The sequence below is a fragment of the Equus quagga genome, chromosome 15 (assembly GCF_021613505.1).
Source record: "Equus quagga isolate Etosha38 chromosome 15, UCLA_HA_Equagga_1.0, whole genome shotgun sequence".
Lineage (NCBI taxonomy): Eukaryota > Metazoa > Chordata > Mammalia > Perissodactyla > Equidae > Equus > Equus quagga.
The window spans coordinates 63,956,875-63,972,903 of record NC_060281.1 but is presented as its reverse complement, the minus strand read 5'-3'; the positions used below and the strand labels follow the sequence as shown (position 1 = coordinate 63,972,903).

Below are 16,029 nucleotides of genomic sequence, written 5' to 3'. Positions count from 1 at the left end.
CCCCTGCCTCTCCTCCATGGCTCTCTGCATGTTCTGCCCCAGGAGGCAGACCCCTGGGCCACATCACTTGAGCTCTCTTTCTTTCTGGATTTCCCCTTTGGCTCAGCCAATGGAAGGCTCCAGAGGAGATGGGAGGGTGGGAGGAGAGAGAAGTCCTGAAGAGGGATGTTCGCCAGCTCCCTCCCTGCCCCAGCCGTGGGGTGGCAGCAGCCCCACAGCTGCTAGTCCGGGGACACTCCTGGTCCTGGGGGTCTGCCGCCCACTCTGCCTCTGCTGGCCCTCCAGGTGTGCCAGCACCTGTTTCCTGCTGGGCCCTGAGGGACTGCAAAGCCCACTCTGCCCAGGACCTGTGTCCCCCGGGGATGCCTCATCCCCATTTTCCCACTTTAGGAAATGGACACTGAGTCAGTCTGCAGAAGGCACATGGTGGCCTGTCCTGAAAGTTGACCCCCCAGGCTTCAGAGACACTGCCCCCTTCACTAGCTGCAGCGCCTCAGGCAGTTCATGGATTTTGTGAGACTCGCTCCTCCCTCGCGGCTGCGGAAGCGCTTCCAGCACAGCTGCGCCAGGACCCAGGGCCAGACTCACCAGGGGCAGGCACTGGACCAGGAGTCCGCTCTTGGGGATGCAGCGATGGGGGCTGACCTCATTCAGCCTGATGCAGCACTGACTCTGGCACTCGCTGTGGTCGCTGCAGTACTCCCAGTTAGGCTGGGGAGACACGGAGGTCAGAGGTCGCCCCCAGCAGCCCGGAAGTCCTCCAGCAGAGCAGGCCCCCCGCGCCCTCTGCCCTCACCTTGCGCAGCGGCAGGCACTGCAGGAAGACGGTCTTGGGCCTGCAGATCCTCTGCTTGTCCAGGCCGCCCATGAGGCAGCAGCTGCTCCGACACTCGTGGTAGTCCTTGCAGGTGTACCCGTTCGGCTGCCGGGAAAGGAGACCCCTGTCCTTTCTGCCCAGTCCCCCAGGGACCCGCCTGTCCAGAGGAGGTGGGAGCTCTGGCCAACAAGGCTGCCCTCCCTCCTCCTCACCCCTCACCCGCCCGTCACGATGCACCTTTCTCCACGACAGGCACTGGAGGAAGATGGTCTGAGGGGTGCAGAACCGCTGCGGGTTCAGGCTGTTCGTGGCGCAGCAGTGGCTCCGGCATTCCGAGTGCTGTTTGCAGGGCTCTCCGATCACCTGCAAAGTCAGGGCTTCGTCTGTGCCTCCGGGGTGGGGGCACTAAACCGAGCAGGTGCGGCTGCAGAACCAGCTTCCCTCGAGGGCCTCTCCCCTTCTCTGCTTCCCTGGGTCCTGCAAACTTCCCTTGCCTGGCAGGTTTTCTGCAACATTCACAGACCACGGCGGGTCTGGAAGGCCAGGGGAGCCAGCAGAAAGGGAGCTAACAGTTGTCTGCGTCTGTTGTGAGACATGTCGACAGAAGGGTAAACTGAGGCACAGAGGATGAAGGAAGGTAGCAAGTGGCCAAGCAGAAGGACAGGAAGGAGAAGGCTGCATATGAAGCTTACAGACTCTCGCATGACATTTACAGGTGAGAAACAGGCTCAGAGAGGGTGAGTAGCTTGCCTGGGGTCACAGATCTAACAAGGAGTCGGAACTGAGACTGAAGCTCTTCCACCGCCACCAGCCTCCCAGAGGCCACCAGAGTCACGTGACCTTTGAGCACGGTCCTCACACCTTTGGTCTCAGACTCCTTTACAAACTCACTAACCACCAAGGGCCTGGAAGAGCTGTTGCTGGTGTGGGTTATAGCCGACAACTTTCACCACAGTGGACACTAACGATGAGAGAGTTTTAAATATTTATGCGTTGATTTACTTAAAAATAATGAACCCATTCCATGTCAACATAAATAACAACTTTTCATGAAAAATAAGTACATTTTCCAAAACAAAAACGTGCTGAGCAGAGTAGCGCCATTTTGCATTTCTGGTGGCTCCTCCCACCTGGCCAGTTCACAGAGGCCGCCAGGTGTCCCTGCTCCCTGTGGAGGTGTCACATACCCTGTGGAGGTGTCCCTGCTCCCTGTGGAGGTGTCACAAACCCTGTGGGGGTGTCACATACCCTACGGGCTCTGGGGAGAATGAGGGTGACCGGGCAAAACATGTCCCCTTGTTATTATGAAGACGTGTTGGTCTCAGGGACCCTCCAGAAGGGCTTGGGGACCCCGGTCCCAAGCATCCTGGGGGCTGCTGCTCAACAACAGAGACACACTGAAGGGTTTTCATCCAGGGAGACTTTTCATTCTGTTTGCTTTTTTTAAAGGTCTTGCTGGTAGACAGTGAAAGCTGAGACTGACGCTCGGAGGCTGGCGGCGGGAGCCTGGCTGGGCAGCTTGCAGGTGAGAAACAGGAGGACAGAGGAGGAGCTAACTTCTAGGGTGGGGTGCCGTCGGTCGTGGGAGCTTCGGGAGAGTCCCCTGGGTTCTGGGGGGACAGTCATGGAGAAAGGAAAGAGGAGGGCCCTTGGGGGGCATAGGCCCAGGCAGCGCGTCTCCTGCGTCCTGGCTGTGTGTGCGCCGCCACCCCGGGGAGGAGTGGACGCGGTGGGACGTGCAGATTAGGGGTGCTGTGGGGATAGAAGGACAGACGCTCTCACGTTTTCACCGTCGCACCAGATCCGCTTGCGCACACCACTCCCTGTTGGACCCCTCGTGAGCCCTGCCCTGTCGCTCACCTCTGCCCTCTGTGCCCCGCCCCGGGGACCCTTGGCTCGCCGTGCCCCGTGCCGCAGGCTGGAGCCTGCTGCTGCCTGGCAACGTGGCCCACTGAGGCCTCGCTGGCCCGGCCTGTCTGGACCTGGACGTCAGTGTTTGGGTTCCAGGCGCGGGGACCCGCGTGGTCGGGGGGAACATGTGCTGCTCGCGGGCACCTCCTTTGTGGGGAGCCCAGGAGGAGCTGGGCACATGTAGGGGCAGCCAAGACAAGGGAGCCCAACTGAGGCTGAGGCAGGCTGAGCGCGGGGTGGCTCGGCACTTACCTTGTGCAACAGCAGCACGTTCTTCCTCTTGAACACCAAGAACTCAGCCAGCCCCAAGAGCAGCAGCAGCAGCAGCAGCAGCAGATGCTGGGAGCACGCCATCGGGTGGCAGGCCTGTCAATGCCCAGATGGCTGTGGAGCACCCTGTGCCCAGGGCGTCCCTGCCCCACGGCACCCATGTGGGTACCGCTCCCTTTCCCAATCTCTTTCTTCCAAAATGGATATTTTTAAAATTAATAATTATTTTAGAGAGCAGTTTTAGGTTTACAGAAAAGTTGTGCAGAAAGTACAGAGAGTTCCATATATCCCTTCTTCACCCACCTGCCTCAGTTTCCCCAGTTATTAACATCTTAGTTGGTGTGGGGCATTTGTTACAATTGATCAACTGATATTAATACATTGTCATAAACCAGAGTCCATGTTGATGCCAGGGCTCACTGTCGGTGTCGGACACTCTGTGGGTGTGGCCAGTGGCCAGTGGCGTGTGTCCACCATGACAGCATTGTCCAGAGTGGCGTCACTGCGCTGGAAGCCCTCTCTGCTCCCCCTGCTCGTCCCCACGAGCCCCGGCAACCACGGATCCATTTCCTGCCCCCATAGCTGTGCTTTTCCGGAATGTCACAGAGCTGGAATGACACAGTTGGGGCCTCCCCAGCCTGGCTCTGTCACTGAGTCATCTGCACTTGAGGTTCCTCCGCGTCTCCTTGTGGCTTCGTAGCTCATTGCTTTCTAGTGCTGAGTGGAAAATGGATTTTCAACAACCCTGTCTCCAGGGAGCGATTGCCCTTTATTAGTTTAAAGAGGAGCGTGTCTGCCATGGGAGAGCGCCCACAGGGCAGAGACGACGGCCCTTCCTGCGGCCTGCTTCTCTCACATCTGCCTCAGTACCCCTGCAGAGAGGCCTCCCTGACCAGCCTGGCTCCTGTCTCCACCTCCCCACAGGCTCGGCAGGGCCAGCTGGTCCCCGACCTCGGCCTGGTGGAGCTGGTGGGGGGCCCTGCCCCAAGGCTTGGGCGGTGGGTGTGGAAGCGCCCTACAGCCACGGCCCCAGGTGCGTGGGACTCCCTCATTGCACATCCAGATGGGACGCCAGGAGGCCCAGAGTTGCCCTCAGATCTAAGCCTGGCTGTTCATAAAGCTGACGATTTGGCCTCCAATTTAGACCCTAAGTCTTTTATTTTTTAAATGGAGGTGATAGTCACATAACATAAAATTAACCATTTGAAAGTGAACAATTCAGAGACATTTAGTGCATTCTTAATGTTGTGCAACCACCCCGCAGTTCTGATACCGACCCTGGTATCAGTTTCCCCACATTAAACCCAGCATACATGGGGTTAAAACCAAAACACTCATTCCCTGCTTACTCTCTGGCTTCCTGGCTCCAGAATCCACTATCCTCCATGGAGACAGACACAGCCAAGGACAGCCACCTGGACTATCTCCTCCCGCAAAGAGATACGGGCTGGTGGGAAAGCTGCTGACCAGCAAGGTCACGGGCTCCCTCCTCTCTGCAGTGTCTCAAGGCGAAACACAAGCTGGTGGGAAAGCTCCGACCAGCAAGGCCATATGCTCCCCCTCCCCTACCTAAAACCCCAAATAAAAACCCTTCCTTTTAGCTTTTCGGGGAGTTTGGGATTTCAGCGTTAGCTGCCCTCTCTCCTTGCTCAGCACTGTGCAATAATAAAATTCCTACTTTCTTCCACCACCCCCGGTGTCAGAGATTGGCTTGCTGTGCAATGGGTGAGCGAACTCACTTCAGGTTCGGTAACAGTTCTGTCTAGTTCCAGAACATTCCGTCACCCCACAGTACAACCGGGTGCCCATCAGCAGTCGCTCCCCATTCTTTCTGATGTCTTCCATTGGCCAGACCTGCGGGGGGCAGGTGGGATCCCCACATGCTCTGCGGGGCAGCGTGTGGGGGCCCCTGGGCCAGGAGAGGGCAAGGGGGTGCAAGCGGGTGCACCCTGCTGGGGTGGCCACACTCTGCGTCTCCAGCCCTGAGCCGTGAGCCCCGGCACCCTGCATTTCTTGCCCTGCTCCTTGGGGGTCCCCTGGCCACTCTCACTTGTCTCCCTCCCATGTTCCAGAATCTCTTCTCGCATTTGTTCCTCTGCCCGCCTTGGCAGTGTGCCCCCCGGGGCCCACCAGCTCTAGACCCCACAGCGTGAGGACGAGCGCTCAGGGCCCCCGGTCCTCCGGGCAAGCCCTTGCTGGGCTGGGCTGGGCTGCTCTGTTTGCTTGGCTGGGACGGGACAAGGCGGGGAGGCGGGGGAGACTTTCTGGGGACTGTTTCCCTGCCCGTGAGGTAGGGGGCTCCTGCCGTTCCCCATCGACGTCCCCCTGGACCCTGGTTTTCAGACCATTCCAATGAAGCCCTACTGGTCTTGTCCCCTTTGTTCTTTGTCGCGGTCATTTGTGTTGCGAAGCACAGTGGAGTCCTGTTTTTAAGCTCCCCAGACTGTTGAGGTCAGGGGCCCAGGAACAGGCTGACTCCCAAGACGAGTCCTCCCTGCCTTCTTGCTTCACCTTCCCCGCCTCTGGCTGCCTTCTCTGGGCTGGCCCATGCTGGGCCCAGAAACCCGAGTCTTCCCGAGGGAGGGAGACAGAAACACAGCGACCTGCGACCTGCGAGCTGGGAGGACAGGTCCCTCCTGGGAGCTCGGGGGGTTGGGGGGGGGACAGACCAAGGGGGCAGCACCGGCCGAGCTCCAGGGCAGAGCAGGCGCCTCTGCAGCTCAGACGACGGGCCGTCTGGGAGACGGTGCCCTCTGCCCCAGGCCCACCTAGATGGGGGCAGATTTAGTCGTGGGGAGGCCCCTGAGCCAAAGTAGGGTCTGGGGAGAGGGAGGCACCGGCAGGGGGGCGGGAGGCAGGAGGACTCAGTTTATTTCCTGCGCGTCTCTCCTCGCACAGGTGCACTTGCCTCTACAGGACCAAGCCTGGCCTTTTCTCCAGAGCACCTACGGCATTTGTCAGCATGGATTCATTTGGCTCCTGCACAAATATCCAGAAATTACCCCCTGCCAACATGAAATGCCTCCCATAAGGACAGAATTCAGCAACACAAAACATCTCAGAAAGGCAAAAGGAGGTCAGCATCGCTTATAGTTTTCTAAACAAAAACAGCAAGTCGCAGGACACCTTGCCCTTCTGAGCCTTGGGTTTTCTGTAATTTTAGACTTCTACTTTTCGACAACAAATTGCAGCTCATAAGCAACAAAAGCATTGCTAGAGCATTTCACTCTAAAGTTTTGCTAACTGATTTCAAAAGAGACACAATAACGGGAACTCAGAGCCCTGTTTTGATCTGCTGTCACCAAAAATGATACAGACATGGAGAAAAGAGAGTGATGGAAGCCTGCTGGACTCAGCAAAACAATGCCACGCCTCTTTAAAATTTTACCTTTGATAAAGTACTCCAAAGTCTACTTCAGTGTGTGTATAACAGTGTTTTAAGAGGCGCCTTGCAAAGTTGGGACTCCCCTTTAATGTGTGTGCGTGTCCCACGCTAGCAGACATCCACGCGTGAGTCTGTGGGTTTTTCTACACGCTGAGAGCAAAGCAGACGGTGACTGTGAACCAGGCCTTCTGGGGCAGCCCGGGGTCGGCCACTGGTCAGCGGTGCTGTTCCAGGGGCCTCACAGCAGGTGCCCACCTGGTGGTCCCTGGCCCGCACTTGGCAGGCCTCCGGCCTCGTGGCCAGGCTGCTGTCCGCAGCAGCCAGAAAGGCTCCTCGGAGGTCACCAAGTATCTCCATGGTGGAACCCAAGACACACCTTTTGGTCTTGGGAGATGGAATATACAGACAACGGCCAGACCATCTGTAAAAGTGGAGCCCTGACCCACAGCTGGGAGCAGCCAACCCGGGAGGCCAAATGTGCCCCCTAAGAATCACATGGGACACCTGTGTCAGCCTGCCAGGGCTATGTAACAAACACCACAGGCTGGGCAGCTTAAACAACAGACAACTATTCCTCACAGTCTGGAGGCCAGAAGTCTGAGACCCAGGTCTGGGGAGCTGGCTCCTCCTGAGGCCTCTCCCTTTGGTGTGTAGACGCCGTCTCCTCCTTCTGTCTTCACATGGCCATCCCTTTGTGCATGTCTGTGTCCTCATCTCTTCTTTTTTTCTTTTTGCTTGAAGAAGATTCGGCCTGAGCTAACACCTGTGCCAGTCTTCCTCTATTTTGTATGTGGGTCACCGCCACAGCATGGCCACTGATGGTGGCGTAGGTCCATGCCCTGGAGCTGACCCTGGGCCAGCGAAACGGAGCATGCTGAACTCAACCACCAGGCCGTGGGGCCGGCCCCTCATGTCCTCTTCTTATAAGGCCACCAGTCAGATTAGATTAGTGAGCCTGTCTTACCCTAATTCCTTCTGCAAAGGCCTATCTCCAAATACAGTCACCTCCTGAGGCCCTGGGGGTAAGGACTTCCACGTAAGGATTTGAGGGGGACACAACTCAGCCCATAACAACACCCCACGTCTAGTTAGACGCCCCGCCTTGCCCGCCAAAACCTTTCCCTCGGGCCACTTGAGCCGACCTTTTCCACTGTTGGTATCCCCACCTGCCCACCTGTGGGTCTGAGTGCAGTGACGGGCCAACACCTGAGCTGTGGAAAGTTCTGGAGAAGCCACTGCTTATTGCGGGCTGGGCTTCCTCCTTCACGTTGTGCTGACCACTCCCCTTTCTAGTTTCCTGCTGATCTGCAAGCTCCACGAGCTAAGGAGGGAGGGAAGGAGGGCACAGGGGCTCAATTTTACTTCCTCACAGCAGGTCAAGGTCTCTGAGGCCCCAATCACATGATTTTAGAGAAATGACACCAGACAATCTAGTCACATAAACATTTTCCAAGACAAATGCACAAACCAATAGTCACTGTATGAACTTTGTAAGAACTGTTTCCATATCATATCAGGCCTGTCAAATATAATTATTATATTATAACTACGTAAAAGCTGAATTTGAATCACAAACTTCAAACTTGCAGTGTTCTTTTTGGACTTTAAACCAGGAAAAAATGTTTTCTGGTCTCAAACCTTTTCTTAGGCCCTTGAAAAGTTCACTGGCCCAGTTTACAAACTCGGACATGATGTGTCTGATCAGTCAGACAGCCCACACCACACAGGAACACGCTGCACCCACACACAGAAAGTCCGGTTTATGAAAGGTCACAGCAACTGCTCACAGCGGCAGCATTCACAATAGCCAGGAGGTGGAAGCAACCCAAGTGTCTAACTGACGAGTGGATAAGCAAAATGTGGTCCATCTACACAATGGAATATGATTCACCTTAAAAAGGAAGGACATTTGACACATGCTACCACAGGACGGACCTTGAGGACATTATGCTGAGTGGAATAAGCCGGAAACGAAAGGACAAGGACTGTGTGATTCCACTTCTGTGAGGTCCAATGGGGACAGAGTGTCAGTTTGGGAAGATGAAGAGTTCTGGAGATGGATGGTGGTGATGGCTGCATGACAACGTGAATGTACCTAATGCCACTGAACTGGACGCATAAACACGTTTCGGGTGGTAAATTTCACGCTGGGTGGGTTTTACGCAGGCGCTTCTCGCAGGCCCTGGAGGCGGGGTTGTTTCTGAACCTGAAGAACAGCACGTCTCAGGCTAGTGATGTTGAAATAGTCCTCTGTACTTGAGCCTCTTTTCTTCCATATTTGTTTATAAATCTCTCAGATCAGACATCTTTCCAGAGTTTTTCCTTCTAAACATCAAGGTCAGGTATGATTCCACAGTATCTCAATCTGCCAAAAAGCTTGATGCCAAATCTTGCAAAAACATGACAAATTATTGTTATTCCCTACACCATAGCTACCACACTTTCAGCACAAACCCCTCATGTTGGTGCCACCCCCATCCTGCCTCCTTCATTGCCTACAGCAGTGCCCCCGCAAGGGCGCACCCCTATGGAGGGTGCTCCGTCCCGCAGGCAGCTTCTGCCTGACTCACAGAAAAACAAAACCTGTGAGTAAACGGGAGCCTGGACATTCCTTGCAGAAAAACTCCCCCTAGTAGTTGATAATTGCTTAAGTGCTCAGAGGTCCTACCTTTTTATCCTGGGTCCCACCTGCTCCTCTGTAGACGTGAGACCAGCCAGCTGTAATTCCAGAAGAGACTCCAACCCCCAAAGTGGAGGATCACACAGGAGCCAGGTTCCAGGGAGCCAGGTGAAGCTGCAGACTCACTGGAGCGTCTCCTGACTGCTCCTCCTCCTTCCTGCCCCAGCCTTCTGCCCTTGAGGAAGTCTGTCATCCTTCCGCGTGAGAGACTGAATGTACTGTGGGCAATGGCTGAGCCACATATGACAGTGGGACTCCCTCCAGCCCACATAAGAGCCCCGGGAGCCAGCCACAGCACTCGGCCCGGTGGTCAGTGACCACAGCCTCCCTGGATTGCCCCATTACAACCCAGGACCAGCCCGAGAGGCCACATATGCCCCCTGATCAATCACATGGGATCCCTCCACCTGGTTAGCAGACCCCGCTTCCCCCTCAACACCCCCCTCAGGCACCTGGAGCAGCCGCTTTCCACTATCCACGTCCCCTCCTGCCTGCCTGTGGGTCTGATCAAGTTTGGAGGCTGACTCCCTGGCTCTGGATAAATAGCCTATGTGTCCTCACTGCAGTGATCTGTTCTCCTTGAGGGGGGTCTGTTCTCATTGAGGTGGTCTGTCCTCATTGAGGCAGCGTGTTCTCGTTGGGGGGATGTGTTCTCAATGGGGCAGCGTGCTTTCATTGGAGTGATGTATTCTCATTAGGGTGGTCTTCGTTTACTTCTGCACAGCTTGTTCATTCAATAAACATTCACTGATTTATTTATCGTTGACTTTGTCCCAGGCATTGAGCTGGGCTCTGTGGAGGAAAAGATGGTGTGTCGCTTGTCACCTAGGAGTTCTTGGTCTAGGCTGGGAGATGGACCCATCAACAAGTAGATGGCGTAGAGTGTGGTAGACACCATGAGGACTGGGGTGGAGACCCTGGGAGGGAGGACCTGGGTCACCGAGGAGAGGACGAGCTGCACTGTGAAGAGGAGTCTGGGTTCTGCAGGTGAGATGAGGGAGGAGAGATCTCCGGGCAGAGGGAGAGGGTGAAGTTGGGAGAAGGGCACTGACCGGGTGTTGGGGAGCTGGTGGGAGGGGTCAGGGCCTGGAGAGCTGGGAGCCAAATCCAAGCTCTCAGGGGCAGGAAGGGTTTTAGGCATGGGTAAGCCAAGCCCCGTGAGTGTTTGAGAATGCTCCGGGCACGAGGTGCGATGGGATGAGAGGCTGGAGCTGCTGAGTCAAGGTGTTGCAGGCGGGGATGGGAGCAGAGAAGCAGATGCCTGGGAGGAGAATGAGGTTCAGTGTTGACTGGATGTGGGAGGCCAGGGAGTGAAGACTCCAGAACGACTGCCAGGCTCTGGTGACTGGGGAGAGAGTGGTTTGGTTTAGCACAGCCTTTCAGTTGTCGGCTCCAAAACTCAGCAGCCTGAAAGGACATTTAGTTATGATCTCTCAGGTCCTGTGGTTTGACTGGGCTCAGAGGGGCAGTTTTCACTCAGAGTCACTCAGCAAGGGCTGTCAGATGGTGGTTGGGCTGCCGAAAGTTGCCATTAGGTGGGCTGTCAACTGGGCTGAGGGTCCAAGACAGCTCCTTCACCACGCATCCTCCGCCAGGGATGGCTGGGACGGCTGGAGCGCAGCCTCTCTCCCCACACGGCTTCCTCACAGCGCGGCAGCCTCGGGGTGGCCGACGCCCCTCCTCAGGGCTGGCTGCCCCCACAGGTGTTCCAGAGTCCTGGGGGGTCTGAGAGGCTCTGTGGCCTAGCCCAGGAGTGGGGCAGCACCATTCCACTGCATCACCAGGGAGGAGTCTCTGAGGCAGCTGGGGTCAGTGTGCGGGGGGAGGAGGCGGAAGACCAAGAGTCATCTGAGCTGTGGCGTTGGGTTTGAGAGCCATCCACTGAAACCAGAGGAGCAGGACAGACGGATGCTTGTGCTCAGGGAGAGCAGGCAGGGGGAGGAGCGCCAGGGAGGCTGGGAGCACGTGTGGGGTTTCTTCTAGGGGTGATGAAAACGTTCTAAAATTAGACCGAGGTGATGTTTGCACAACCCTGTGAATATGCTAAAAACAATTAATTGCATGCTCTAAATGAGTGATTTGTATGGCATGTGAATTTTATCTCAATAAAGCTGTTTCAAACAGGAAACCTATTTGAACTTTTGCTTGTAACTTGGTTGTTTTACATTGTTATTTATAGATACATTTTTTATTCTATTCTCAGCAGAGAGTAATATTTCCTTTGAACCAAAGGTTTTACAATTCAGTTGAATAACTTAATTTTTTCACTTGTAAAATACCTTAAGTAAAAAACCGTTATGAGATTCAGTCCTGCTAAGACTAATTTCCTTAAGCTATTTAAATGTATTTACACAAATTTTACACAGATTTTAATTGACACTTTAGCCGTCAGCACAAATTCTGTGGCTGGGCACTCTCCTTCTCCCAGCCTAGAGAGTTCGCATCAGGAGCTTTCCCTTGATTCCTTCATTTTCCTTCCAGCAGGCTTCGAGACACCTTCTCTGACCTTCACAATAAGCGTTTGGGGTCTCCCAAACCAGTCAGACACACACTCCACACTGAATTTGAGAGATCCGGAGTCCCAGGATGGACCCCCATAATGCACGTTGCCTCCCCAGACACTCAAGATCCCCTTGGCATCCAGCGTATACTCCCATGGACACAGGGCACAAGACTCACCCCAAACAATAAAAGAAATAAAAGAGAAATAAATATAAAAATAATATGTATAAAAATACATAAAATATATATAATATTTTGTATAAAATATAAAATATTCCATATAAATACATAAAATATATATTATTTGTGGGGGCTGGCCCCATGGCTGAGTGGTTAAGTTCGCGCGCTCCGCTGCAGGCAGCCCAGTGTTTCGTTGGTTCGAATCCTGGGCGCGGACATGGCACTGCTCATCAAACCACGCTGAGGCAGCGTCCCACCTGCCACAACTAGAAGGACCCACAACAAGAATATACAACTATGTACCGGAGGGCTTTGGGGAGAAAAAGGAAAAAATAAAATCTTAAAAAAAATATATATATATATATATATATTATTTGTGTATAAAATATAAAACATATATAATAAATATAAAAATAAAATAAAATAAATCATTAAATTCTTGGACAAACCTGAGACTACACGGCATACCTTTTCTTCTGAGAAAAGATAATGAAAACACTCCAAGTCTGCACAGACAACAGCCCTGCTCACAGGGCAGGGCTTCCCCACAGGAGGAAAGTAACCTGCAGTGTGGACAAATGCTCCCGGTTGGTGTGGGTTTCTCTTCACTGGAATTCAGATATTTCACCCAGACTTTTAGGTGTGTACCTTTCCTTTTCTTTTTTTTTTTTTAAAGATTGGCACCTGAGCTAACAACTGTTGCCAATCTTCTTCTTCTTTTTTTTTCTTCTTTTTTCTCCCCAAATCCCACCAGCACATAGTTGTATATTTTTAGTTGTGGGTCCTTCTAGTTGTGGCATGTGGGACGCCACCTCAACATGGCTTGATGAGCAGTGCCACGTCGGCACCCAGGATCCAAACCAGCAAAACCCTGGGCCACTGAAGTGGAGCGCGTGAACTTAACCACCCAGCCACGGGGCCAGCCCCCGGTGTGTACCTTTTCTTAAAGTCATCCTGCCAGGACCCCAACAAGTCACACCAACCTACAGAGGCAAGTCTTGTTCAAATCAGACAATTTCTTCCAATTATTCCTCCCAGCTCCCCTGCTCACCTTCTTTCTTGACCCTGTGACTCAGGCCAGGGTCTGCCCTCTGCATCGCTGCTTCTCCCTCACGCCCCCAGCTCTGTGTTCTGCTCTGAGTCGCACAGTGTTCCCTCCATTTGGTCTTACGGATGAGCACATTCCCTTCCAGTTTATCTAACAGAATCACAATTTGGGCCCCAGAAGATTTTTTAATGCTCTAACCACAACCCCTGCAAGTCCTCATTGCCTTTTTGCAAAACTGATCCTTTTGTTAATGTTGAGTATATTTCATGTACTTACTGGCCATTTGTATATCTTCTTTGAAAAAAATTCTATTCAGATCCTTTGCCTGTTTTTTAAATTGTTTTTTGGTCATTTTATTGTTGAGTTGTAAGAGTTTTTTAAATACAAGTCCCTTATCATATATACGATTTGCCAGTATTTTCTCCCATTCTGTGGGCTGTCTTTTCACTTCCTTGATGGTGACCTTTGACATGCAGAAGCTTTAAATTTTGGTGAAGTCCAATTTATCTATGTTTTCTTTTTTTGCTTATACTTTTGTTGTCATTTAAAAAAATCCATTGCCAAATCTAAGGCCACAAATATTTACTTCTATGTTTTCTTCTACGAGTTTATGGGTTTAGCTGTTAGATTTAGGTCTTTGGTGCATTTCGAATTAATTTTTGTGTATGGCGTGAAGTAGGGGTCCAACTTCATCCTCTTGCATGTGGATGCACAGTCGTCCCAGCACCATTTGTTGAAATACTACTCTTTCCCCATTGAATCATTTTAGTACCATTCTCAAAAATCAATTATTTTTATTGTATTTTACATATTTATATTTTATTTCTATCCTTATGCCAGTAAATGGGAGCAGAATTACTGGGTCCTGCGGTAACTGTGTAGCTTTGTGGCAGGGCTCGAATTTGGGAAGTGTGAGTCCTCCAGATTTGCTTTTCTTTTTCAAGATTGTTTTGGCTACTCAGAGTCCCTTGCATTTCCGTATGAATTTTAGGATCAGCTTATCTATTTCTGCAAAGAAGCCACCTAAGATTTTGATAAGAGTTGTCCCGAGGCTGTAGATAAATTTGGAAAGGATGGCTATTTTAACAACGTTAGGCCTTCCAATCTATAAACACGGAATGTCTTCCCATTTACTAATATCTTCTTGAATTAAAAACATGCTTTATATATTTCAGGGGACAAGATGTACACTACTTTTGTTAAATTTATTCGTAAGTATTTTACTCTTTTGGATACTATTGTAAATGGAATTGTTTTCTTAATTTTTCAGATTGTTCATTGCAAGTCTTGTAAATATAACTGATTTTTGCATATTGATCTTGTATCCTACAAACTTGCTGAACTTGTTTACTAGTTCTAATAGTTTTTAATGGATTCCTTAGGATTTTCTATCTACAATATCCTTTTATCTGCAGACAGAGATAGTTTTATTTCTTTCTTTCCAATTTTTTCCAATTTCCTGCTATTTTCCTTGGCTAGAACCTCCAGAACAATGTTGAAAAGAAGCGACAAGAGGCCATCCTTGTCTTATTCCTGATCTTAGGGAGAAAGCACTCATGTTTGTCACCATTAGGAATGATGTAAGCTGTGGGTGTTTCGTAGATGCTCTGTCCCAGGTTAAGAAAGTTCCTTTCTATTCCCAGTTTGTTGAGTGTTTTTATCATGAAAGGGTGTTGGATTTTGTCAAATTCTTTTTCTGAATCTACTGAGATGATCACGCAGTTTTTATCCTTTATTTTGTTAATATGGTATTTGACACTATTAATTTTGGGATATTAAATTAAGCTTTTGGTCTGCTAATGTTTTGTTGAGAATTTCTATGTTTATAGGGAATATTGGTCTGTTCTTGTGATGTCTTTGTTTTCTGTTTTCTCCCAGGGTAATACTAACTTCATAGAATGAGTTGGGATGTGTTCCCTCCTCTTCTAACTTTTAAAAGTTAACATTTAAAGAAGAATTAACACCAATCCTTCTCAAATTCTTCCAAAGAAATTGAGGAGGAAGGAACTCATTCTAACTCATTCTCTGAGGCCAGGATTATCCTGATAGCAAAGCCAAACAAAGACCCCACAAGAAAAGAAAACTGCAGTCCAATATCCCTTATGAATATAGATGCAAAAATGCTCAATATTAGAAACTAAATCCAATAGCATATTAAAAAGATCATACATCATGACCAAGTTGGAATTATTCCAAGAATGAAAGGGTGGTTCAATAATGAAAATCAAACAATGCAAGACACCACATTAATAGAATGAAGGTTAAAAAAATGCATGATTATCTCAACTGATGCAGACATTTTTTTTTGACAAAATGCAAGACCCTTTCATGATAACACTTAGAAAAGTAGGAAAAGATAGGAACTTCTTCAACAAGATAAAGGAAATTTATAAAAAAGTCACAGCTAACATCATACTCAATGATGAAAGATTGAAAGCTTTCCCCTCAGATCAGAAATACGACAAAGATGACTGCTTTCCCCACTGCCATCCAACATCGTACTGAAAGTTCTAGCCAGGACAATCAGGCAGAAAAAGAAGTAAAAGGCATCCAAATCAGAAAGTAAAAAATAAAATTGTTTCTGTTTGCAGATGACAGGATCTTAAATATAGAAAACCCCAAGGAATCCACAAGAAAACTACTAGCTAATAAATGAATTCAGCAAAGCAGTAGGGTTGAAGATCAATCCACAAAAATCAGTTGCAATTCTATACCCCTCAATGAACAATCAGAAAATGAAATTAAGAAAATAATTCTCTTGCGCCGGCCTGGTGGCGCAGTGCTTAAGTGCGCACGTTCCACTTCAGCGGCCTGGGGTTCATGGGTTCAGATCCCGGGTGCGGACGTGGCACCACTTGGCAAGCCATGCTGTGGTAGGTGTCTCAAATATAAAGTGGAGGAAGATGGGCACGGATGTTAGCTCAGGGCCAGTCTTCCTTAGCAAAAAGAGGAGGATTGGCAGCAGATGTTAGCTCAGGGCTAATCTTCCTCAAAAAGAAAAAAAAATTAATTAATTAATTATTATTTTTAAAAAGGAAAAAAAAATAATTCTCTGTACGACAGCATCCGAAAGAATAAAATACCTAGGAACAGATTTAACTAAGGAGGTAAAAGAGTTGTATACTAAAAGTGACAAAACATTGCTGAAAGAAATTAAAGAAGATGTAAATAAACAGAATGGCATCCCATGTCCGTGGATTGGAAGCCTTAATATTGCTAAGATGGCAATTCCACCA

General features: G+C 50.5%; 1 protein-coding gene across 1 annotated transcript in view; it reads right to left on the bottom strand.

Annotated features, from left to right (window-relative positions):
• LRCOL1 (leucine rich colipase like 1) overlaps window positions 1-3,082 on the bottom strand; it is a 4,761-nt gene extending 1,679 nt beyond the window's left edge. The window contains exons 1-4 of the mRNA XM_046641011.1: window positions 2,981-3,082; window positions 1,055-1,180; window positions 797-922; window positions 589-711 (exon numbers count right to left, since the gene is read on the bottom strand). Of these exons, the coding sequence (XP_046496967.1) occupies window positions 589-711; window positions 797-922; window positions 1,055-1,180; window positions 2,981-3,082 (477 nt within the window). The remainder of the gene's footprint in view (window positions 1-588; window positions 712-796; window positions 923-1,054; window positions 1,181-2,980) is intronic.
• Between the last annotated feature and the right edge of the window lie 12,947 nt (window positions 3,083-16,029).